Below are 26103 nucleotides of genomic sequence, written 5' to 3' on the forward strand. Positions count from 1 at the left end.
CTACTAATGACCATCAGTAGAATCAGAGCTTAGAGAAGCCTAGTTACCGTCACGTGGAATTTGACCTTGGTCATCATGACTCGTGACTGCTGGTGTGGCGGTAGTAAGGTCACATTAACAGCCCTTGGCCTGCCTGCGTGCGTGGGTGCGTGTGTGTGGCAGTAACCTCTGTGTTAGAAATTAGCCTGACGGAACAGTTAATTTCTTCCCCTTTGTAGAGCCAAGCCGATGCACACTACAAAGGCAGCAAACATGCCAAGAAGTTCAAAGCGCAGGAGACCCCTAAACATAAGACCCTGAAGAACAACAGCACACCCAGCCAGGACAGAGGAAAGAGATTCATATCCTCCACCACCTCCTCTTCCTCCTCCAGTATTGCTGTCACTGCATGCAGCTCTGAACAACCAGGTTAATAGCTCATCTTGTTTAAGGTTGAGTTCCAAATGGCATCCTATTCCCTACACAGTGCATTACTTTTGACTAGAGCCCTATGTGGGCTCTGGTCAAAGGTAGCGCACGATATAGCGAATAGTGTACCATTTGGGACAGGCCCATTGTCTACTCCGAATATTTATGCTGCATGCTCTATACAGCGGTTGTCTTATTGGCCTTTGTCTCAAGCGTTTGGACTTGTGATGATGTTAAGTGTGTTTGTGAATGTGTGTATGTGCTTCTCTGTGTGTTATTGTTATACCTCAGCTTAGAGGAGCTTGTGAACATGTGTCAGGGTCATTTGAATGTGCTGCCTACATCAATGTGCCGCGTTGGATTGCTAAAGTCACTGACAAATGAAAATTATGTTGGATTGCAATACCCATTGATCTGAGTTGGGAATGGTAGGCTACGCTACCACCTGGGCTGTTGCTTGGTTTAATGATAGATGTATTCGTGCTGGATAAGTAGTGGTGGATCCCAATATCAATTATTTGTTATGATATCGATATGAGCAAGGCATATTGTGAATAAGTTTAACCCCGCTACAGCTTAGGGATGTGGCTGGATAAATGTAAGCACCTGCAAATTCATAGACAAAGCTATGGATACAGGGAATGACCTTCCATGATATCAACATTATAGGCAAAGTGGCCATCAACAGTTACATTGTTTACAAACAATGGAGTAAAACAAGCTTATATTTTGGGTTCTGATCGGTCACGACAGTTGAATTAAGCTCATGTGGCATTCAGAATTTACTGTGTATTCTTAAAGAATCCATGGATATATATCATTCATTTATGTACCAATTGCAGATTGCCTGTAAAAAAATATATATATATATACTTTTAAAAAGCACCAATCATCATGTGTACGGTCTGTTCCTCCGCAGGTCAGCTCAAATTTACTGGCTAATTCATAGTCACGAAAAGGAAGAAACCTGTCATGTTTTGTCTTATATTGTCTTGTCATTTTGCTTTTCCTTCTGTTCGTTTTCCCCCTGCTGGTCTTTTTAGGTTCGTTCCCTTTTTCTCTCTCCCTCTCTCTCTCTCTTCTCTCTATCGTTCCGTTCCTGCTCCCAGCTGTTCCTATTCCCCTAATCAATCATTTAGTCTTCCCACACCTGTTCCCTATCTTTTCCCCTGATTAGAGTCCCTATTTCTCCCCTTGTTTTCCGTTTCTGTCCTGTCGGATCCTTGTATACTGTTCACCGTGCTGTGTCTTTGTATCGCCCTGTCGTGTCGTGTTTCCCTCAGATGCTGCGTGGTGAGCAGGTGTCTGAGTCTGCTACGGTCAAGTGCCTTCCCGAGGCAACCTGCAGTTCATTATCGAGTCTCCAGTCAGTTCTCGTGATTACGAGTGAAATTGTTTCTTATGCTTTATTTACCGCTCCGATTTGTCTAGGAGTATTGCTATTTCCTTAAACTGGATTAAAGACTCTGTTTTCGCCAAGTCGCTTTTGGGTCCTCATTCACCTGCATAACAAAACCGGTCCAAAATGGGGAGTCTCTGACTCATCAATCCTGAACAGATGGAAGTAAGATGACGTTAGGTTTGAATAAGGTTAGATAAAACCATAGAGGGAGTCTTTTCTTATGGTAACAACGGCATGTATCAATACCTTACAGACATGCAATTCAGACTAGTTTGAGAGAGAAAAGGCTCTCAACTCATTCATTCAATTGATCACAGATTGCGTGTATCAATGCCAATTCTGTGGCCTGTCGTGGTCAAGGGGTCTAAGCCGCTGCCTCCAGAATACAGCCGTGCAAGCGTGGTTTCGAGCTCGTGTCCTATCTAATAAAACACACACACCAAAAAAGCCCAATACCCCTATTTACTAACTCTGTAGCACAACACTGTGTTAAGTGGGTTATGAGGTGGTTTAACTGTTGTATCTGTTTGATTTCCAGTTAAAATAGGGTCACATCCAAACAATCTCTACACCATGGCGTCTTCAAAATCATTTTTCCCAGCTGCTGGCCTGGCATTGGCGCCCTCATCTATCCTGTGTAAACCTCTGTGTGAGCCCACACCTGCCAGTCCGGCCCCAGAGATGTCAAAGCCCACCCTCGCTAAACCAACCCCAGTGCCTGCTGTGCCTGCTGCCCCCGCCCCGTGCAAGCACTCCGACGAATCAGAGGAGGAGAAGGCCAAGAAGCTTCTCTACTGTTCGTTATGCAAAGTGGCCGTCAACTCCCTCTCCCAGCTTGAGGCCCACAACACAGGTCGGCTAAATGGAATCTACTAGTTGCTAATTGTTGACGTGAAACTTTGGCTATGGTTCATACACTGTACATATAATCTAATAATATGTGTATTGTCTGGGGAGGTGTAATTTCTGTCCATCTATGGGATGTGCCCCTTTTGACTCAAGAGCACCCTTTATACGTGACGAATAGCCTCTTTAATTTGCTTGCTTGTTATTCCACATCCTTACCAGGTTCCAAGCACAAAACGATGCTGGAGGCGAGGGATGGAGCAGGGCCCATCAAAGCCTATCCCAGGCCAGGGGCTAAGCTCAAGGTCCAGGCCACAATCACCAAAGGCTCAGGCCTGCAGAATAAGATGTTTCACTGCGAAATCTGTGATGTCCACGTCAACTCAGAGATCCAGCTCAAACAGGTAAAGAAATAGACAATTACAGACAATCTCAACATTTATTCATTGAATTGATCACAAATCCAAAATAATAATTTTTACCTCTGTACAACAAGTGGATTGAGTTGGCAGAACAATTGCCTCAGTGTGTATGCAACACAACACTCCGTCTTTGTCACAAAATCCTGTACCGCGGTATAGTTTTTTATTTCTACAACTTTTTGTGTATGTTGCCATGCCATTGCCTGTGTAGTCAAATTACATTTGAAATGTCTATAGTATTATATGTCATCTTGCAAAGTTGATCATATGAAGTCTCTAATTCATAGAATATGGACTCCATGAGTCAAACACTAGGCGGGTGGCTTTTATATTTTTCTCCCACAGGTATCTCATAATTACACTGTCAATCTCCACCAAAATTAGCAGTTAATAACTTCACATTTATAATGAACAGGCCTAAGGCATGGGTTGTCATTTTTGGGATGGCCGCAGTGTGTGCAGGCTTTTGTTCCAAATGTTAAAAAACCTGATAAACTAGTCTTGATTTAAAATGTATTATTTCAATCAATCATGTGTTAGTACTGGGCTGGAATAAAAGCCTGCACATACTGCGACCCTGTAAGACCAGAGCTTCCCATCACTGAGATATGTCCTACAATCAACTAGATCAAACTGATTTGTCATGTATTGTCATATATTGTCATGTCTTGTCCCTGTGCTTTCTCTTCTCTTCGTTTCCCCCTGCTGGTCATATTAGGTTTCTTTCTCTCTCTCTATCCCTCTCTCTCTCTATCGTTCCGTTCCTGCTCCCAGCTGTTCCTCATTCTCCTAACGACCTCGTTTACTCTCTCACACCTGTCCCCTATTTTGCCCTCTGATTAGGTCTCTATTTACATTTAACATTACATTTAAGTCATTTAGCAGACGCTCTTATCCAGAGCGACTTACAAATTGGTGCATTCACCTTATGACATCCAGTGGAACAGCCACTTTACAATAGTGCATCTACATATTTTAAGGGGGGTGAGAAGGATTATTTTATCCTATCCTAGGTATTCCTTAAAGAGGTGGGGTTTCAGGTGTCTCCGGAAGGTGGTGATTGACTCCGCTGTCCTGGCATCGTGAGGGAGTTTGTTCCACCATTGGGGAGCCAGAGCAGCGAACAGTTTTGACTGGGCTGAGCGGGAACTGTACTTCCTCAGTGGTAGGGAGGCGAGCAGGTCAGAGGTGGATGAACGCAGTGCCCTTATTTGGGTGTAGGGCCTGATCAGAGCCTGGAGGTACTGAGGTGCCGTTCCCCTCACAGCTCCGTAGGCAAGCACCATGGTCTTGTAGCGGATGCGAGCTTCAACTGGAAGCCAGTGGAGAGAGCGGAGGAGCGGGGTGACGTGAGAGAACTTGGGAAGGTTGAACACTAGACGGGCTGCGGCGTTCTGGATGAGTTGTAGGGGTTTAATGGCACAGGCAGGGAGCCCAGCCAACAGCGAGTTGCAGTAATCCAGACGGGAGATGACAAGTGCCTGGATTAGGACCTGCGCCGCTTCCTGTGTGAGGCAGGGTCGTACTCTGCGGATGTTGTAGAGCATGAACCTACAGGAACGGGCCACCGCCTTGATGTTAGTTGAGAACGACAGGGTGTTGTCCAGGATCACGCCAATGTTCTTAGCGCTCTGGGAGGAGGACACAATGGAGTTGTCAACCGTGATGGCGAGATCATGGAACGGGCAGTCCTTCCCCGGGAGGAAGAGCAGCTCCGTCTTGCCGAAGTTCAGCTTGAGGTGGTGATCCGTCATCCACACTGATATGTCTGCCAGACATGCAGAGATGCGATTCGCCACCTGGTCATCAGAAGGGGGAAAGGAGAAGATTAATTGTGTGTCGTCTGCATAGCACTGATAGGAGAGACCATGTGAGGTTATGACAGAGCCAAGTGACTTGGTGTATAGCGAGAATAGGAGAGGGCCTAGAACAGAGCCCTGGGGGACACCAGTGGTGAGAGCGCATGGTGAGGAGACAGATTCTCGCCACGCCACCTGGTAGGAGCGACCTGTCAGGTAGGACGCAATCCAAGCGTGGGCCACGCCGGAGATGCCCAACTCGGAGAGGGTGGAGAGGAGGATCTGATGGTTCACAGTATCGAAGGCAGCCGATAGATCTAGAAGGATGAGAGCAGAGGAGAGAGAGTTAACTTTAGCGGTGCGGAGCGCCTCCGTGATACAGAGAAGAGCAGTCTCAGTTGAATGACTAGTCTTGAAACCTGACTGATTTGGATCAAGAAGGTCATTCTGAGAGAGATAGCGGGAGATTATTTCTCTCTCGGTTTCTGCCTCTGTCCTTGTCGGATTCTTGTTTGCTGTGTCCTTGTTCCGTCCTGTCGTGTTTTGCCTTTTCATCAGATGCTGCGTGTGAGCAGGTGTCTCTGTCCGCTACGGCCCGCGCCTACCCGAAGGGACCTGCAGTCTGTTGCCGCTTGTCCTGCAATTCTCCTCAACAACTAGAGGATTTATGTTTTCCCTGTTTGGACATCTCCTGTAAAGGATTGAGGATTATGTTTTCCCTGTTTGGACTTTAATAAACTCAGTTTCTGTTAAGTCGCTTTTGGGTCCTCACTCACCTGCATAACAGAAGAATCCGACCAAGAATGGACCCAGCGACTACGGATCCTCGCTACTCAGCCGTCGAGATCCAGGGAGCGATGCTCGGCAGACACGAGCAGGAATTGTCTGCTGCTCGGCATGCCGTTGAGACCCTGGCCGCTCAGGTCTCCAACCTCTCAAAACATTTTCACAATCTCCGTCTCGATCCACCAGCTACTTCCTGGGCTTCCGAGTCTCCGGAGCCCAGAATTAATAACCCACCGTGTTACTCTGGGCAGCCCACTGAATGCCGCTCGTTTCTCACCCAGTGTGATATTGTGTTCTCTCTCCAGCCCAACACATACTCAAGGGGTAGAGCTCGTATCGCCTACGTCATATCTCTCCTTACTGGATGGGCTCGTGAGTGGGGCACGGCAATCTGGGAGGCAAGGGCTGAGTGTACTAACGAGTATCAGAACTTTAAAGAGGAGATGATACAGGTTTTTGATCGTTCAGTTTTTGGGAAAGAAGCTTCCAGGGCCCTGGCTTCCCTATGTCAAGGTAATCAATCCATAACGGATTACTCTATAGAGTTTCGCACTCTTGCTGCCTCCAGTGACTGGAACGAGCCGGCGTTGCTCGCTCGTTTTCTGGAGGGTCTCCACGCTGAGGTTAAGGATGAGATTCTCTCCCGGGAGGTTCCTTCCAGCGTGGATTCTTTGATTGAACTCGCCATCCGCATAGAATGACGGGTAGATCTTCGTCACCGAGCTCGTGGAAGAGAGCTCGCATTAACAGTGTCCCCCCTCTCCGCATCACTACCATCTCCCCCCACTGGCTCAGGTGTTGAGCCCATGCAGCTGGGGGGTATTCGCATCTCAACTAAGGAGAGGGAACGGAGAATCACCAACCGCCTCTGTCTCTATTGCGGTTCCGCTGGACATTTTGTCATTTCATGTCCAGTAAAAGCCAGAGCTCATCAGTAAGCGGAGGGCTACTGGTGAGCGCTACTACTCAGGTCTCTCCATCAAGATCCTGTACTACCTTGTCAGTCCATCTACGCTGGACCGGTTCGGCAGCTTCCTGCAGTGCCTTGATAGACTCTGGGGCTGAGGGCTGTTTTATGGACGAAGCCTGGGCTCGGGAACATGACATTTCTCTCAGACAGTTAGGGGAGCCCACGGCCATGTTCGCCTTGGATGGTAGTCCTCTCCCCAGTATATTATGTGAAACACTACCTTTAACCCTCACTGTTTCTGGTAATCATAGTGAAACCATTTCTTTTTTGATTTTTCGTTCACCTTTTACACCTGTTGTTTTGGGTCATCCCTGGCTAGTGTGTCATAATCCTTCTATTAATTGGTCTAGTAATTCTATCCTATCCTGGAACGTTTCTTGTCATGTGAAATGTTTAATGTCTGCTATCCCTCCTGTTTCTTCTGCTCCCTCTTCACAGGAGGAGCCTGGTGATTTGACAGGGGTGCCGGAGGAATATCATGATCTGCGCACGGTCTTCAGTCGGTCCAGGGCCACCTCCCTTCCTCCTCACCGGTCGTATGATTGTAGTATTGATCTCCTTCCGGGGACCACTCCCCCCCGGGGTAGACTATACTCTCTGTCGGCTCCCGAACGTAAGGGCTCTCGAAGATTATCTGTCTGTTGCTCTCGACGCCGGTACCGTAGTCCCTTCTTCCTCTCCCGCCGGAGCGGGGGGTTTTTTTGTTAAGAAGAAGGACGGTACCCTGCGCCCCTGCGTGGATTATCGAGGGCTGAATGACATAACGGTTAAGAATCGTTATCCGCTTCCCCTTATGTCGTCAGCCTTCGAGATTCTGCAGGGAGCCAGGTTCTTTACTAAGTTGGACCTTCGTAACGCTTACCATCTCGTGCGCATCAGGGAGGGGGACGAGTGGAAAACGGCGTTTAACACTCCGTTAGGGCATTTTGAATACCGGGTTCTGCCGTTCGGTCTCGCTAATGCTCCAGCTGTCTTTCAGGCATTAGTGAATGATGTACTGAGAGACATGCTGAACATCTTTGTTTTCGTTTACCTTGACGATATCCTGATTTTTTCACCGTCACTCCAGATTCATGTTCAGCACGTTCAACGTGTTCTCCAGCGCCTTTTAGAGAATTGTCTTTATGTGAAGGCTGAGAAGTGCGCTTTTCATGTCTCCTCCGTCACATTTCTCGGTTCTGTTATTTCCGCTGAAGTCATTCAGATGGATCCCGCTAAGGTCCATGCTGTCAGCGATTGGCCCGTCCCTAAGTCACGTGTCGAGCTGCAGCGCTTTCTCGGTTTCGCGAATTTCTATCGGCGTTTCATTCGTAATTTCGGTCAAGTGGCAGCTCCTCTCACAGCCCTTACTTCTGTCAAGACGTGCTTTAAGTGGTCCGTTTCCGCCCAGGGAGCTTTTGATCTCCTCAAGAAGCGTTTTACATCCGCTCCTATCCTTGTTACTCCTGACGTCACTAAACAATTCATTGTCGAGGTTGACGTGTCAGAGGTGGGCGTTGGAGCCATTCTGTCCCAGCGCTCCCATTCTGACGATAAGGTCCACCCTTGCGCGTATTTTTCTCATCGCCTGTCGCCGTCGGAACGTAACTATGATGTGGGAAACCGCGAACTGCTCGCCAACCGCTTAGCCCTAGGAGAATGGCGACAGTGGTTGGAGGGGGCGACCGTTCCTTTTGTCGTTTGGACTGACCATAAGAACCTTGAGTACATCCGTTTTGTCAGACGACTCAATGCGCGTCAGGCTCATTGGGCGTTGTTTTTCGCTCGTTTCGAGTTCGTTATTTCTTATCGTCCGGGCACTAAGAACACCAAGCCTGATGCTTTATCCCGTCTCTTCAGTTCTTCTGTAGCCTCTACCGACCCCGAGGGGATTCTCCCTGAGGGGCGTGTTGTCGGGTTGACTGTCTGGGGAATTGAGAGACAGGTAAAGCAAGCACTCACTCACACTCCGTCGCCGCACGCTTGTCCTAGGAACCTTCTTTTCGTTCCCGTTTCTACTCGTCTGGCCGTTCTTCAGTGGGCTCACTCTGCCAAGTTAGCTGGCCACCCCGGCGTTCGGGGTACGCTTGCTTCTATTCACCAGCGTTTTTGGTGGCCTACTCAGGAGCGTGACACGTGCCGTTTCGTGGCTGCTTGTTCGGACTGCGCGCAGACTAAGTCAGGTAACTCTCCTCCTGCCGGTCATCTCAGACCGCTTTCCATGCCCTCTCGACCATGGTCTCACATCGCCTTAGACTTTATTACCGGTCTGCCTTCGTCAGCGGGGAAGACTGTTATTCTAACGGTTGTCGATAGGTTCTCTAAGGCGGCTCATTTTATTCCCCTCACTAAGCTTCCTTCCGCTAAAGAGACGGCACAAATCATCATTGAGAATGTGTTCAGAATTCATGGCCTTCCGTCAGACGCCGTTTCGGACAGGGGTCTGCGATTCACGTCTCAGTTTTGGAGGGAGTTTTGTCGTTTGATTGGGGCTTCCGTCAGTCTCTCTTCCGGTTTTCATCCCCAGTCTAACGGTCAAGCAGAACGGGCCAATCAGACTATTGGTCGCATCTTACGCAGTCTTTCCTTTCGAAACCCTGCGTCTTGGGCAGAACAGCTCCCCTGGGCAGAATACGCTCACAACTCGCTTCCTTCGTCTGCGACCGGGCTATCTCCTTTTCAGAGTAGCCTTGGGTACCAGCCCCCTCTGTTCTCGTCCCAGCTCGCCGAGTCCAGCGTTCCCTCCGCTCAGGCTTTTGTCCAACGTTGTGAGCGCACCTGGAAGAGGGTCAGGTCTGCACTTTGCCGTTATAGGGCGCAGACTGTGAGAGCCGCTAATAAGCGTAGGACTAAGAGTGCTAGGTATTGTCGCGGTCAGAGAGTATGGCTCTCCACTCGTAACCTTCCTCTTACGACAGCAAATTGACCCCGCGGTTCATTGGTCCGTTCCGTATTTCTCAGGTCGTTAATCCTGTCGCAGTGCGACTTCTTCTTCCGCGACATCTTCGTCGCGTCCACCCAGTCTTCCATGTCTCCTGTGTCAAGCCTTTTCTTCGCACCCCCGTTTCTTCTCCCCCCACCCGTCCTTGTCGAGGGCGCACCTATCTACAGGGTCCGGAAGATTATGGACATGCGTTCTCGGGGACGTGGTCACCAGTACTTAGTGGATTGGGAGGGGTACGGTCCTGAGGAGAGGAGTTGGGTTCCATCTCGGGATGTGCTGGACCGTTCGCTGATCGATGATTTCCTCCGTTGCCGCCAGGTTTCCTCCTCGAGTGCGCCAGGAGGCGCTCGGTGAGTGGGGGGGTACTGTCATGTATTGTCATATATTGTCATGTCTTGTCCCTGTGCTTTCTCTTCTCTTCGTTTCCCCCTGCTGGTCGTATTAGGTTTCTTTCTCTCTCTCTATCCCTCTCTCTCTCTATCGTTCCATTCCTGCTCCCAGCTGTTCCTCATTCTCCTAACGACCTTGTTTACTCTCTCACACCTGTCCCCTATTTTGCCCTCTGATTAGGTCTCTATTTCTCTCTCGGTTTCTGCCTCTGTCCTTGTCGGATTCTTGTTTGCTGTGTCCTTGTTCCGTCCTGTCGTGTTTTGCCTTTTCATCAGATGCTGTGTGTGAGCAGGTGTCTCTGTCCGCTACGGCCCGCGCCTACCCGAAGGGACCTGCAGTCTGTTGCCGCTTGTCCTGCAATTCTCCTCAACAACTAGAGGATTTATGTTTTCCCTGTTTGGACATCTCCTGTAAAGGATTGAGGATTATGTTTTCCCTGTTTGGACTTTAATAAACTCAGTTTCTGTTAAGTCGCTTTTGGGTCCTCACTCACCTGCATAACATGATTAGCTCTGAAGAAATACGAAATCAGTGCCAGTTTAGTGATTTTCTTACATCGGCCATATTGAGTTTGTATATACACTATGTTTCAACTGAGTATGAACGACTTTGAAAGGTAATATTTAATGCGCCTACAGGACTTATGTCAACCCTTTTTTGTACTTGTTTCAGCACATTTCCAGTCGCAGGCACAAAGACCGAGTGGCCGGGAAACCCTTGAAGCCCAAATACAGTCCTTACAGCAAGCAGCAACACGGCACCGCCACCACCACACTAGAAGTAAGGCAGTATTATCATCAGTCATTTTCCTCAGTTTTGGTGATTTGTCAAATCTACACTGAGTGCACAAAACATTAAGAACACGGCAGGTAGCCTGGTGGGTAGGAGCGTTTGCCTGTAACCGAAAGGCTGCTGGATCAAATCGCCAAGTTGACAAGGTAAAAATCTGTGATTCTGCCCCTGATCAAGGCAGTTAACCCACTTTTCCCCGTGCGACGATGACGTGGATGTTGATTAAATCAGCCCCCCGCACCTCTCTGACTCAGAGGGGTTGGGTTAAATGTGGAAGATGTATTTCAGTTGAATGCATTCAGTTGTTCAACTGACTAGTTATTTCCTTCCCACCTTCCTAATACTCCACCTTCCACCTTTCCACCTTCCTTTTGCCCTCAGAACAACTTTAATTTGGCAGTGCATGGCCTCTACAAGGTGTCGAAAGCGTTCCATAGGGATGCTAGCCCATGTTGACTCCAATGCTTCCGACAGTTGTGTCAAGTTGGCTGGATGTCCTTTGGGTGGTGAATCAGTCTTGATATACATGAGAAACAGTTGTGTGTGAAAAACCCAGCAGTGTTGCAGTTCTTGACACGCTCCAACCGGTGCGCCTGGCACGTACTACCATACACCGTCCAAAGGCACTTAAATATTTTGTCTTGCACATTCATCCTGTGAATGGCACACATACACATTTCCATGTCTCAATAATCTCAAGGCTTAAAAATCCTTCTTTAACCTGTCTACTACTCTTCGTCTAAACTGATTGAAGTAGATTTAACAAGTGACATCAATAAGGTATCATAGCTTTCACCTCGATTCAGCTGGTCAGTCTGTCATGCAAAGAGCACACTCAGTGTATATACACTATGTTTCCAGATGAAAAGAGAATAGCAACTCACTGAAATAATATCCAGTATCCTGAGATAATGTCCTGAGATAATATCTGTATTAATTCAGTTGACAATGTACAGAATTAACTGTATTATCTCACCCGGTGGCTGTTCTCTTTTAATTGATATTACACATTGCCTATGGGTAGCCTGTTTGAGCAGAGAGGCAAGAATCATCTCTCTGATGGATTCGTTTACAGATTTATTTATTGACTAATCAGTCAATTATAGAATTGGTTAGCATTTACACACCTTGCCCCCATGTGAATTGTTGTGTCTCATGGAGTTGCTCTCTTCCCCTCAGGCTAAACTGGCATTCCAGAAGGACCTTCTGAAGCCCCTGTCTCAGGCTTTCCTCTCCAGCCAGTTCATCCCCACCACAATACCCTCCATCTCCCTCCACCCGCGGCCCAACACCTCCATCTTCCAGAAAGCCGCCCTCCCGCCCTCTTTCCTGCGAGCGGCTCCTGGCCCTATCCGGCCAACAGGAGGGTCCATCCTCTTCGCCCCATACTGACTCCTCATCCCGACCACCTGAGCACCAAGGGAGGTCCAGCTTCGTGTGTACAGTGTCCATATTATGACAGCCTCCGAGTCACAAGTAGTTGGTGTCAAACTGTTCCTCAGAGAGCTCTGAGATGTGTATGAGAGGTGTTACCATGGCAATGTTCACACTGGTGCAGTCAGAATTACGGAGCTTGACCCTTAACCGAGGGGAGCATTGAACTGTCTACACTCTGATTGACTTGAATTACCGCGGTTTCTCGGGCACAATGTAAGGACAACACCAGTCATGTATACGGTGACCTATTAGGACAGCCTCAGTGTCAGGACTTCTTTCAATCTCACCTTACACATGATCGGTGTGAATTTGTGGTAGTGCTGGACAGCAGAGGAAGTGCTGTGTTGTTTTAGACCGATGATGGGGGCTAGCTTGTCTCCAGTGTTTGTATGGTGGAGAAAGCTATGCGATACAGTGCCATGATTGACCTCAAATCAGGCTTTTTTCTAACTCTTGTGGGCTGAACAACTGACACCAGCTGTGATTAACAAATCCACAATAAACATCCCTGCAAAATCTGGGATGTTTTCCTTCGGTCCTTCAATTTCAGTGTTATTATAAGATAAACAACTGTTTGTTTTTCCAAAGACAAAATGGAGAATTGCACATTAATAAATTAACCTGCCTGTTGTCTGGCAGGGACGTCATGGGTATTTGATTTCTATGTGATGTTAACATTTTTGTCAGGGCACTGTATTGTGACCCCTTTAATGCAATAATGTACAGAGTTTAAGATACATGTACAGTATATACAAAACTATGTTCGGTAGTATTGTAACAGAGTACTAGAAATAGAGTTTATGCACACATTGTGGTTTGGAGAGTTCGGAAAATACTGCTTTAAACTTTTTTTTAAATCAAGGAACGAGATATGAATGTTATAATTGTGCTCCTTTAAGTACGGAATTGTGAGCTTAGGATCAAAATGGAAAAACTGCCATCTCTGGATGATACAGTGATGTCCTTTGCTATGCAAGAAGTTGATAACTATTATCACCACATTTTAAGCAATATTGTGTACGGTTTTAACTGCGGCAACAACAGCAAGATTTAACCTGTATGGTGTTAATATTGCGACACCCTCATTCTCAGCAGGACTTGTTTCAATCTTAGCAGGCAGTCCTAATATAGACACCGTCAAACAGAGTTGATTACAATAGAAGGTGGCTAGATGTTTATCCATAGGAATTCTTTGAAGGTATGCCTTCAGAAAGTATTCACACCCATTGACTATTTCCACATTTTGTTGTGTTAGAAAATGGGCTTAAATTGGATTTAATTGTCATTTTTGATAACGATCTACACAAAATGTAATGTGAAAGTGGATATCTTTTTTGAACATTTGTAAAAACTATTCATGAAAAATAAAACACTAATATATCTTGATTAGATACAGTTGAAGTTGGCAGTGTACATACATCTTAGCCAAATACATTTACACTCCGTTTTTCACAATTCTTGACATTTAATCCTAGTAAAAATTCCCTGTCTTAGGTCAGTTAGGATCACCATTCAGAGAAAATGATTTATTTCAGCTTTGATTTATTTCATCGCATTCCCAGTGGGTCAGAAGTTTACATACACTCAATTAGTATTTGGTAGCATTGCCGTTAAATTGTTTAACCTCGGTCAAACATTTCGGGTAGCCTTCCACAAGCTTCCCACAGTAAGTTGGGTCAATTTTGGCCCATTCCTTCAGACAGAGCTGGTGTAACTAAGTCAGGTTTGTAGGCCTCCTCGCTTTTTCAGTTATGCCCACAAATATTCTATAGGATTGAGGTCAGGGCTTTGTGATGGCCACTCCATTACCTTGACTTTGTTGTCCTTAAGCCATTTTTTCAGAATTTTGAAAGTATGCTTGCGGCCATTGTCCATTTGGAAGACCCATTTGTGACCAAGCTTTAACTTCCTGACTGATGTCTTGAGATGTTTGCAAGCCTCCCCCTTGTTCCGCTAAACATAACGATGGTCATTATGGCCAAACAGTTCTATTTGGGTTTCATCAGGCCAGAGGACATTTCTCCCAAAAAGTACAATCTTTGTCCCCATGTGTAGTTGCAAACAGTAGTCTGGCTTTTTTGTGTTGGTTTTGCAGCAGTGGCTTCTTTCTTGCTGAGCGGTCTTTCAGGTTATGTTGATATAGGACTCGTTTGACTGTGGATATAGATACATTTGTACCCGTTTTCTCCAGCATCTTCACAAGGTCCTTTTCTGTTGTTCTGTGATTGATTTGCACTTTTTGCACCAAAGTACATTCATCTCTAGGAGACTGAACGCATCTCCTTCCTGAGCGGTTTGGCAGCTGCGTGGTCCCATGGTGTTTATACTTGCGTACTATTGTTTGTACAGATGAACGTGGTACCTTCAGCCATTTGGAACTTGCTCCCAAGGATGAACCAGACTTGTGGAGGAGGTCTACAATTTTTTTCTGATGCTGATTTCTTTAGATTTTCCCATGATGTCAAGCAAAAAGGCACTGCGTTTGAATCTTCTAAAGCCATGACATCATTTTCTGGAATTTTCCAAGCTGTTTAAAGGCACAGTCAACTTAGTGTATGTAATCTTCTGACCCACTGGAATTGTGATACAGTGAATTATAAGTTAAATAATCTGTCTGTAAACAATTGTTGGAAAAATTACCTGTGTCATGCACAAAGAAGACAGCGGCAATGTACCCTAGTGGTTAGAGTGTTGGACTAGTAACCGAAAGGTTGCAAGTTCAAATCCCCGAGCTGACAAGGTATAAATCTGTTCTGCCCCTGAACAAGGCAGTTAACCCACTGTTCCTAGGCTGTCATTGAAAATAAGAATTTGTTTATAACTGACTTGCCTTGTAAAATAAAAAGTAAAAATATGTCCTAACCTACTTGCCAAAACTATAGTTTCTTAACAATAATTTTTTGGAGTGGTTAAAAAATGAGTTTTAATGACTCCAACATAAGTGTATGTGAAGTAAGTATTCAACCCCATGAGTCAAAACATGCTAGAATCAACTTTGGCAGCAATTACAGCTTTGAAGTCTTTCTGGGTAATGCTCTAAGAGCTTTGCACACCTGGATTGTACAATTTTTGCACATTATTATTTTAAAAAAATGTTCAAGCTCTGTCAAGTTGAGTGTTGGTTATTGCTCAACAGCCATTTTCAAGTATTTTTAAGTCATAACTGAAACTAGGCCAATTAGTAACATTCAATGTCGTCTTGGTAAGCAACTCCAGTGTATATTTGGCCTTTTGTTTTAGGTTTTTGTCCTGCTGAATGGCGAATTTGTTCCCAGTGTCTGTTGGAAAGCAGACTGAACCAGGTTTTCCTCTAGAATTTTGCCTGTGCTTAGCTCTATTCCATTTATTTTTATCCTAAAAACTCCCTAGTCCTTGCTGATGACAAGCATACCTATAGCATCATTCAGCCACCACTTTGCTTGAATATATGGAGAGTGATACTCAGTGATGTGTTTTATGGATTTGCCCCAAACGTAATGCTTTGTATTCAGGACAAAAAGTTAATTTCTTTGCCAAAATGTTTGCAGGTTTACTTTAGTGCCTTATTGTAAACAGGATGCATGTTTTGGAAGATTTTATTCTGTACAGGCTTCCTTCTTTTCACTCTGTCAATTAGGCTAGTATTGTGGAGTAACTACAATGTTGATCCATCCTCAGTTTTCTCCTATCACAGCCATTAACCTATGTGACTGTTTTAAAGTGACCATTGGCGTCATGATTAAATCCTTGAGCAGTTTCCTTCCTCTCCTGCAACTTAGTTAGGAAGGACGTCTGTATCTTTGTAGTGACTGGGTTTATTGATACACCATCCAAAGTGTAATTAATAACTTCACCATGCTCAAAGGGAGTTTTAATGTCTGCTTGTCCCTTGTCTTTGTGGTTGACTCTGTGTTTGAAAGTAATTATTGACTGAGGGTTCTTACAGATAATTGTATGTGTGGGGTACAGAGATTAGGTAGTCTTGCAAAAATCATGTTATTGAGTCCATGCAACTTATTGTGACTTCTTAAGCAGATTTGTACTCCTGAACGTATTTAGTCTTGCCATAACAAAGGGGTTGAATACTTATTGACTCAATACATTTCAGCTTTTCATAAAAATATGTTTTGTAAAAAGCTCTAAAAACATAATTCCACTTTGACATTATGGGATATTGTACATAGGCCAGTGACAAATTTAATACATTTTAAATTCTGGCTGTAACACAAAAAAATGTGGAAAAAGGCAAGGGGTGTGAATCATTTCTTAAGGCACTGTGCCTCTATGGGTCCACAGTGGGATTTGTAATATGGTGTGTTAACCAGAATTTACAAAGTCCTCCTAAAAAAATTGGTACCATACATGGGTATTTCTAGAATATTAAGTCATTTACACTGCTCAGATGAGACAACAGAGGTTATTTGTGAGGATGTGGGGACTTGATAAGTGTATAAGATGTATGTATGAGAAAAAAGTATACATTGAAAGTATTTCAATAAAATAATATATTTGTTTCACAACCACCTCAATGTTGTGGTTTTTACTGCACATTAACAATACTTCTCACCTGTATACAGTATGATAATCCCTGAATTTGAGTGTAAATAGAAATAAATAAAACTGTGTTTGGAAAATGTAGGAGATAATCAATTAAACTACCATCATTATCCACTTATCAGGTGCAATGGAACACGAAATTGCTGCAAGTCTCTTAGGGGTATGTCTCTATAAGCTTGGCACATCTAGCCACTGGGATTTTTGCCCATTCTTCAAGGCAAAACTGCTCCAGCTCCTTCAAGTTGGATGGGTTCTGCTGGTGTACAGCAATCTTTAAGTCATACCACAGATTCTCAATTGGATTGAGGTCTGGGCTTTGACTAGGCCATTCCAAGACATTTAAATGTTTCACCTTAAACCACTCGAGTGTTGCTTTAGCAGTATGCTTAGGGTCATTGTCCTGCTGGAAGGTGAACCTCCGTCCCAGTCTCAAATCTCTGGAAGACTGAAACAGGTTTCCCTCAAAAATGTCCCTGTATTTAGCGCCATCCATTAGCGCCATCAATCATTCTTCTGACCAGCTTCCCAGTCCCTGCCAATGAAAAACATCCCCACAGCATGATGCTGCCACCACCACGCTTCATTATAGGGAAGTGGTTCTCGGGGTGATGAGAGGTGTTGGGTTTGTGCCAGACATAGCGTTTTCCTTGATGGCCAAAAAGCAAAATTTTAGTCTCATCTGACCAGAGTACCTTCTTCCTTATGTTTGGGGAGTCTCCCACATTCCTTTTGGCGAACACCAAACATGTTTGTTTTTTGGCCACTATTCCGTAAATCCCAGCTCTGTGGAGTGTACGGCATAAAGTAGTCCTATGGACAGATACTCTAATCTCCGCTGTGGAGCTTTGCAGCTCATTCGGAGTTATATTTGGTCTCTTTGTTGCCTCTCTGATTAATGCCCTCCTTGCCTGGCCCGTGAGTTTTGGTGGGCGGCCCTTTCTCGGCAGGTTTGTTGTGCAATATTCTTTACATTTTTTTAAATAATGGATTTAATGGTGCTCTGTGGGAGGTTCAACGTTTCTGATACTTCTTTATAACCCAACCCTGATCGGTACTTCTCCACAACTTTGTCTCTGACCTGTTTGGATAGCTCCTTGGTCTTCATAGTGCTGTTTGCTTGGTGGTGCCCCTTGCTTAGTGGTGTTGCAGAATCTGAGATCATGTGACAGATCTTGTGACACTTAGATTGCACACAGGTGGACTTTATTTAACTAATTATGTGACTTCTGAAGGTATTTGGTTGCACCAGATCTTATTTAGGGACTTCATAGCAAAAGGGGTGAATACATATGCACGCACCACTGGTCCATATTTGTTTTTTCTTTCTCGAATTTTTAAAAAATTAATTTTTTTCATTTCACTTCACCAATTTGGACCATTTTGTGTATGTCCATTACATGAAATCCAAATAAAAATACTTGTAAATTACAGGATATATTGCAACAAAATAGGAAAAACGCCATGGGGTGTGAATACTTTACCAAGGCACTGTATGTCATATGGGTTTAACCACAAATGTGAGTAAGTATTAGTGTGACTCATGCGGCAGCAGGATTTCGTTATGCAAGCAGGTTATGTAAAGAACATGTGTGTCTTTTGATCCTCCTGCCGAGTGCTGTGTAAGAAGCTCAGCAGCACTCCACTGACACCACATCTAGCTTATACTCATGTTTACATAAAATCACTTAGTACAGGCTACACTGCATGAGAAAAGCATACAAAAACAAAAATATGCAATGGCTGAAATGACCAGTTAATGTTTTCAGCCATATCAGCGAAATCACCAGACATTTCATATTTAAACCATTTACACATTATCTACATTGGCCATGTTGATCATTTAGTTCTGCAGTATAGCTTTGAGCCTTAATGCTGCTGTTATGACAGGCAAATCTTACCACATATGTCAAAGAACACAATCTTACCCTAGAAAAGCTTTAAGAAATCTTAGGAAAGTATTTTAGCAGTGTGAAAGACTCAAGTCCTCAAGTCTTTTCCCCTTTTTCCTTTGAAGTGAATGCTGAGGTTAAACTGTGGTTGTCATAGTATTATGAAAGCCTTATGTCAGCTTATCTCCTCTTTTCACTCGCGCTTGATGCGGTTGATCCCACTTAAACACTCAGGCCCCATGCATAATGTTGAAAGCAAGTCATTACAGTCAAGAGCGCTGAAAGAGGAACACAAGTGGAACAAGTGTCGCAAATCTCCCTTGATTGCAGCTAATGCCAGATTTAGAAAGCATAGTTCTCTCCCTTCATATTTTTTAAATGTCAGTACTTATTAACTTGCACAATTGATCTGATAGGCATGGTAGGCTGGTTTGTGCTACTGTAGAGTAAGAATTAATAGTAAATACTAAATAACAATAACACTGGGTAGTTCTCATCATTTTATGCTTGGCCCTACATGAAAATGACCTTGCAAATAATCCAATAGTAAATCATAGAAACATGTACAGTATGTAGGCTACTGAATATTAATGCTATGCCTGTAATGAATACAACAGGAGACAGAGAGCTGGTTTCAAGCACATACAAATCATAAAAATCCAGACAGAAAATATTTACACAAGAAGCAATCTAATATCACAGTCAAAACTCTCCGTCGTTTAGTTAAGTTCACCAGGTGTTTATTTGTAAAGGACTACAGGAGGAGGCTGGTAGCTGGGTCCAGGGGCAGGCAGAAGGTCATAAACAAGGGTCCAAAAAGGCAACAGTACAGGCAGGGAGAAGGCTACAGACATTGTCTGGGAGATCAGGCAAGAGATTGATGATAGGAAATCCAACAGGCAAAAGTACAGGCAGTGAATAGGCAAAAAGGCATGGTTAGTGAGGATGGCCAAAACTATGGTACACAGGAGGACTAAAGCGGGCAAACCCATCACTCCAAGTAGACATGTGTATCAACACAAACAATTCCTCACAATGATGGGGTGCTCGGGAACTGAACTAAATAGTGTGTGTAAATTACATACAGGTGTGTGAACAGGTGATCAGAATTCAGGTGATTGGGATCTGGAGAGTGAGCTGCGTTCAGGGGATCTATGTGTTTGAGAGTGTGAGTTGGAAGCCGACGTTACAATGCCTTGAAACACAATTTCTGCCTACTATGAAAAGGACTCCAAATTGCAACATTTTCTCTATATAGTGTACTGACCAGAGTCCTATAGAGCCTGGTGAAAAGTAGAGCTTATATAGAGAATAGGGTGTCATTTGGGATGCAAGCACTTTGTTAACAGTCTGCCTGGAGTGCTTTATATGCACAACCATTAGTCTGTTAATCCTTGTGAGACTGGGAGCAACAGCTCGACTCTAGCCTTCTGTTATGAAAGATGACACCATGGAATCTCTCAGTTTCTCTCAGAGCTAATATCACACTGACATGACTGAACATACCAGAGTATGATACCATTCAGGTAGGAAAGGGAGAATGGACCTCTGTTAAAAACGATTGGGAAAATAAATACAGTAGTTTGCATATGGACATAAACATTTAGAAGAGCATCACTACTTTCAGTTATTCTGGGCTGGCTGCTCACTTCCTCCTGATATAGAAAGCTCTGTGTTAGTCTTATTGAGTTGACCCTGGCATCCTCTCTGCAGGGAAGCCCCATTTTGTTCAGCAGTGAGTAATCCAGACAGAAAATATTTACACAAGAAACAACCTAATATCACACAGTCAATCTCTCAGTCATTTAGTAAGTTCACCATTCTGCGATTCTCCCTCTTAAACATGTCTACTACCAATGTTCATCAGTGCTCAGAAACAACCCCAAGCCCTCCTCCACCTTAGACACTTGAAGATCTGAGAGGATATGCTAATAGCTCTATCTTACCCTTGTTGTGTCTTTGGCTATGCCGGATTCAGTGATATGACATGCTATTCTATAAAATAATTTATCCGTAATTAATATCACCTGATTGAGCTAATCATGTAAATGTAATTAACTAGAGAGTCAGGCACCACAAAATAATGTTTATAGAGCTGTTATCTTCCGAATAAACTCTTAAAGACCTAGTAATATCTACCGGGTGACGCAGTGGCTAAGGGCACACATTGGCGCGGCTGGCTTCTGGGTTGGATGGCGATGTGTTAAGAAGCAGTGCGGCTTGGTTGGGTTGTGTATCGGAGGATGCATGACTTTCTACCTTCGTCTCTCCCGAGCCCGTACGGGAGTTGTAGTGATGAGACAAGATAGTAGCTTGGAATTGGATACCACGAAATTGGGGAGAAAAAGGGGGAAAAAAATAAAATAAATTAAATACATTTTTTTTAATTAAAAGACCTAGTAATATTTTACATAAATAGCAGTCAATATTAATCATCATCTTATTTCAGTCTCATCTGAAAGTTGTAAATTCTTGGTTATCTGCACGGAGCCTGGCTAACAAGTTGAATCAGTAATACAAAATTGGGGTTAATTATTTATTTACTAACTAACTAATCACACAGAATTACATATACAAAGAATGAATTATACCTCGATTACAAATTACGTCATAAAGGAAAACCTCCCTAGCGGAACAGATATGACAGCTGGTTACACAAATGAAAAGAAACTAGGGTGAAACTTTGAGTGAAAGAGCGGGAAGACTGAGGGACACAGGGAGAAGCTGTGCTATCCTAAATACAGTATCTTATGCATTCTAAATTACTGCCCATTTGGAAAAGGAAAATGCAATAAATATTTACTTTGAGCTGCGCTTCGGTAGGTTGGTGGTAGATGGAAGGTCATGTTGCCAAACCAAGTCCTTTGTCCTTTGAAGAATGTCTCTGGTGGTCAATTGGATACGTTGTAATAGAGTCGTTGTGTGATAGACGGGATACTCTGTCTGTTCCTTCCTAACTCTTGTTTGCAGCTTCTGTTGCTAACTCAACGGCTAGTAGGTATCACCTTTGTAGTGAAGAGTTCAAAATTCATACCATTCGCAACCAAAGCTCACACTGATGTTGGCTTCGTTCTGTAGTTATTATCTGAACCATTCTGACATAGGACAGTCGTCCTCACGTCCTCGGAACAGGAGGTTATATTGTCGTCAAGGGCTTATATAGGAAGGGAGAGGAGGGCGTGTTTGAAAAGTTTTATAGCCCATGTCCCTTCACAGGGGCGGGCCACTGATTGAGCAGAGCCCTATCTTATGAAAACCCAAATCTCACATTTTAGAAGCTAAAATCACATTTCATCCCATCACAAATAATTTCATATTCAAACATTTAAATTGAACAACAATTCCATGTGAATCCGATAACTCTGATGTGTAGACTTTCCACTGTAGAGTTTATGTCATCTTATCATTGATGTGAATGTCTCAGATGACAACTGAACTGACATCATATTCATTAATAAGTACCATCGCATATGTTTAATTGATTGGATTGCCAGAATATAGTTCATTTCCCCCCCACCTTCTGATGTTCCCAGAATCTCTATGTTAACCAAGGGTTTTGCAAATGTAACCTCAGTAGGGTAGAGAGAGGGAAAATGGGGGAAGAGGTATTTATGACTGTCATAAACCTAACCCCCAGACCAACGTCATGACACCCTCTTATAGGCTAGGTGGAATAAACAACTGTGCAATCCTCTCACATCTCCACAAGTGCCTAGGCCAGAGGGTAGTGGCGGGCACCTATGTGAAGGTAGCCACAATTAGGATTAGCCACAATAGTAGAATTTACGATTAGCCTCCAAAATAAAAATCACTAATTGAAAGTGATGCAAATGGTTACAAATAGTGTTATCAAGACATATTTGGACGAGGTAGGTAGCCTCAAGGTTAGAGCATTAGATCAGTAACTGAAAGGTTATTGGTTCAAATACCAGATCCAACAAAGTAAAAAAAGAAAATAGAAATCTGTCACTGTGCCTTGCCTAATTTCTGTACAATGGTGCCACTGAGTAGGCTGATACCAACTTCATGGGTGCACAATCCATAGCTTGTACTGTGCATATAAGTACGCCCCCAATGCAATTTTAAATCCACAGTGGAATTTTAACCGACTTTAAAAAAAAAAATATTAACTATTGTCATCTGTTTAATATATATAACAACATTCCAACCTTTGTCATTATCTAGTCCAAATATGATTCCATTATTTTTAATTAGTTTGAATCATTTTCAATTGGGCACTTTTATTTTGGAGGCGATTCTCAAATTCCACCATTGTAGCTAATCCTTATTGTGGCTAGCTTCACACCGGTGTGGCGAGCAAGGAGTTGTTTCTGGATAGGGCCTATAGACCTTTATTCTAAAAGCCTAAAGAGAAGCACATGACTTGTTGCCAGTGTAAACAAGCTGATAAATCACTTCGGGGCGGCAGGAAGCCTAGTGGTTAGAGTGTTGGACTAGTACCCGAAAGGTTGCAAGATCAAATTCCTGAGCTGACAGGGTACAAATGTGTTGTTCTGCCCCTGAACAAGGCAGTTAGCCCACTGTTCCTAGGCCATCATTGAAAATAATAATCTGTTTTTAACTGACTTGCGTAGTTAAATAAAGGTTTAAAAAAAGTTAAAAGATCTATGACAGTTTATTACAGCTCTCAGATGAATGTGTGGCTGATCATTTTGTGAATTCATGCATTTAATGACATCACTCTGTGTTCCACATTTGTTCGATGATGGCTCCTGATTTGGAGCAATTTACAGCCAATCAGTACAATGCAATTCAAAGTGAAAAGCTTTGCAGGCTCATTTCTCCTGAACATAGTCCAATCAAACCATTTCCATTTCACATTCCCTACACTCAATTGCTCCACAGTGACAGTAAGCAGTGAAGTGAGGTGTATATGATAGTACAATGACAACAGACTTTTCTACAGTTCAAATGATCTTGTCACACCAGAATTACACCACATCTCAACTGCAAACGAGAATGATTTTGGAACTGGGCCCTGAACTTGTTTTCATGATAGTATGGCGCCCTCTACTGTTATATGTGATATAACAAAAGCGCATTGAATAAAAAAAAAAATTGTTTTGGACATCCCTTGTGTTTTATGATCTTTGATTATTCCCATTTAATGCTTCTTGTTTGCTTTTACTTCTTTTCATTTTACTATTTTACTGTAAGGTATACTGCAATTTTAAATGCACTGCAATTATAAATGATTTTAAATGCACTGCAATTATAAATTATTTTAAATGCACTTTAAAGCTTGATTTCACTTTTAATTTGACCATCTTTCTGTACTAACTACAGGTGGAAGATCTGATTTAGAATGCAAATAGAGCATTCATCACCACAAAAATGACCAGCCTTTTGTCATGACGTGGCCCTTTCTGGGTATAGATCGTGGCATCCCCCTCTCTATCTCCTACACCCAGGTTCTGTTATCTCAGGTCGTGCATTTCTGGAGGAGACTCACTTCCTTTGGGAATGCAGAAAGAGAGCCACATAGAGAGAACAAAGGATTTCAACATGGCAAACTCCTAAATTTCCAAAATGGGAATTTGATACAAAAGGTCCACTTGTGAGAAGGTGGGAATGGTTCGTGGACACTTAAGGGACGAGTGTGTTTCATTTGGTGACCTCAGAGAGGACAGGAAACACACATAACTATATCTCTGAATATCTAAATTTCTCAATTATGGGGTTTGCATCTAATTCTTGTATAAAATGAATGAGTAAAGATTAAACTATTTGTGAAATTATATAAGTTTTCCTTTAAAGTTTAACTAAGTCATTGGCCCTCCCCCATGAGCACAGACATGATCTGGCGTCATGGAACAGTCCTCTTCTACTGTTACGAATAAAACCACCTCCTGAGGAAATCCTCTTCAGACCACAAAAACAGTATAAGCTAAGGTTGTAATGGTTGTTGAATTCCTAACCATACCACATGGAGCATTGGCTACACAGCTGGAAATGGTTAAACCATGAGACTATCGATTCCTACAGAAAAAGAACAAATCTTAGATAATAATTACTATTCTGCAGCTAGAAATTATGTCAACCTGGGATGTGAAGATAGACAACCACCGAAACATCTATTCTAAATGGTACTCTGAAGTAACCATTCTAACCAGGAAATACTTTGATCTTCAGGGAAGCAGAGAGAGCGACGATGATGAACTGACTCCAACAGACGGACCGGATTCCAACAGAAATCACGACGACACACTGGGCGTAAATATATATTGATTGCAATTATTCCCAAATGAGTGAGCGTTCATGTACAAAGGATTAGCATTTCAATTCATATAATTATCAACTGTGTAGTGATTCCTTTTTGTCTTTCCGGCCTGTTCTCAGTCCACACCCACTTCCCTTTGTCCACCAAGCCGTCATATCAGCTAGCCCACTAGGGAACCTCCCCTATCATTTCCTTGTAACCATAACTGTTGTTTGTTTATGCGTTTCTGTGCGTTTAGTAGGTAAATAAATTATTAATAATAATAATAATAATAATATATGCCATTTAGCAGACGCTTTTATCCAAAGCGACTTACAGTCATGTGTGCATACATTCTACGTATGGGTGGTCCCGGGAATCGAACCCACTACCCTGGCGTTACAAGCGCCATGCTCTACCAACTGAGCTACAGAAGGACCATACTACTATGGATCTTGGTGGGGCGCCGCTGGGGGGTTTTGAGGCCAGAGCTTGGGTGTGCTCTCTCGATTCCCAGGTCAGTGTCGTCTTCAAGTATGCCCTTGAATAGACCCTCCACGAAGTTGGGCGTAGTCTTTTTCTGCGTCCTCTACTACGTTATAAAGTCTAATGTTGTTTCGACGTGAGAAACCTTCGAGTTCTGTCACTTTGGCCTGTAGTGCGTGTTGGCTTTTCAGTGACTGTTCAAGGATTTCCTTGACTGTGGAGGTCCATGTGTCCATTTCCCCAATGCGCTGTTCTGCGTCCCCCATTCTTGTAGATATTCTGTAAAGTTCCATGTGTCCCTTTCCCCAATGCGCTGTTCTGCGTCCCCCATTCTTGTAGATATGCTGTAGAGTTCCATGTGTCCCTTTCCCCAATGCGCTGTTCTGCGTCCCCCATTCTTGTAGATATGCTGTGAAGTTCCATGTGTCTGTTCTGCATCCCCCATTCTTCTAGATATGCTGTAAAGTTCCATGTGTCTGTTCTGCGTCCCCCATTCTTGTAGACATGCTGTGAAGTTCCATGTGTCTCTTCTGCGTCCCCCATTCTTGTAGATATGCTGTGAAGTTCCATGTGTCTGTTCTGCGTCCCCCATTCTTGTAGATATGCTGTGAAGTTCCATGTGTCTGTTCTGCGTCCCCCATTCTTGTAGATATGCTGTGAAGTTCCATGTGCCTTTTCTGCGTCCCCCATTCTTGTAGATATGCTGTGAAGTTCTAATTAGTTTTCTTCCAGTTTCTGGTTAATGTCCTTCTTGAACTCGTTTAGTTCTTTTCTTACATCTTCTCGAAGTTCCTCTC

The 26103-nt window shown here is 43.7% G+C and overlaps 1 protein-coding gene across 4 annotated transcripts in view; it reads left to right on the forward strand.

The window, feature by feature from the left end:
• Positions 1-13649, forward strand: part of LOC124008367 (zinc finger protein 385B-like) — a 146544-nt gene extending 132895 nt beyond the window's left edge. For 3 of the 4 annotated variants that reach the window (XM_046319592.1, XM_046319595.1, XM_046319594.1), the window contains 5 exons: positions 219-408; positions 2349-2663; positions 2879-3060; positions 10619-10726; positions 11918-13649. In XM_046319592.1, coding sequence (XP_046175548.1) covers positions 219-408; positions 2349-2663; positions 2879-3060; positions 10619-10726; positions 11918-12130 — 1008 coding nt within the window. In that variant the 3' untranslated portion in view covers positions 12131-13649. The remainder of the gene's footprint in view (positions 1-218; positions 409-2348; positions 2664-2878; positions 3061-10618; positions 10727-11917) is intronic. The other variant, XM_046319593.1, reaches the window with a different exon arrangement.
• Positions 13650-26103: the final 12454 nt, after the last annotated feature.

The sequence above is a fragment of the Oncorhynchus gorbuscha genome, linkage group LG21 (assembly GCF_021184085.1).
Source record: "Oncorhynchus gorbuscha isolate QuinsamMale2020 ecotype Even-year linkage group LG21, OgorEven_v1.0, whole genome shotgun sequence".
Lineage (NCBI taxonomy): Eukaryota > Metazoa > Chordata > Actinopteri > Salmoniformes > Salmonidae > Oncorhynchus > Oncorhynchus gorbuscha.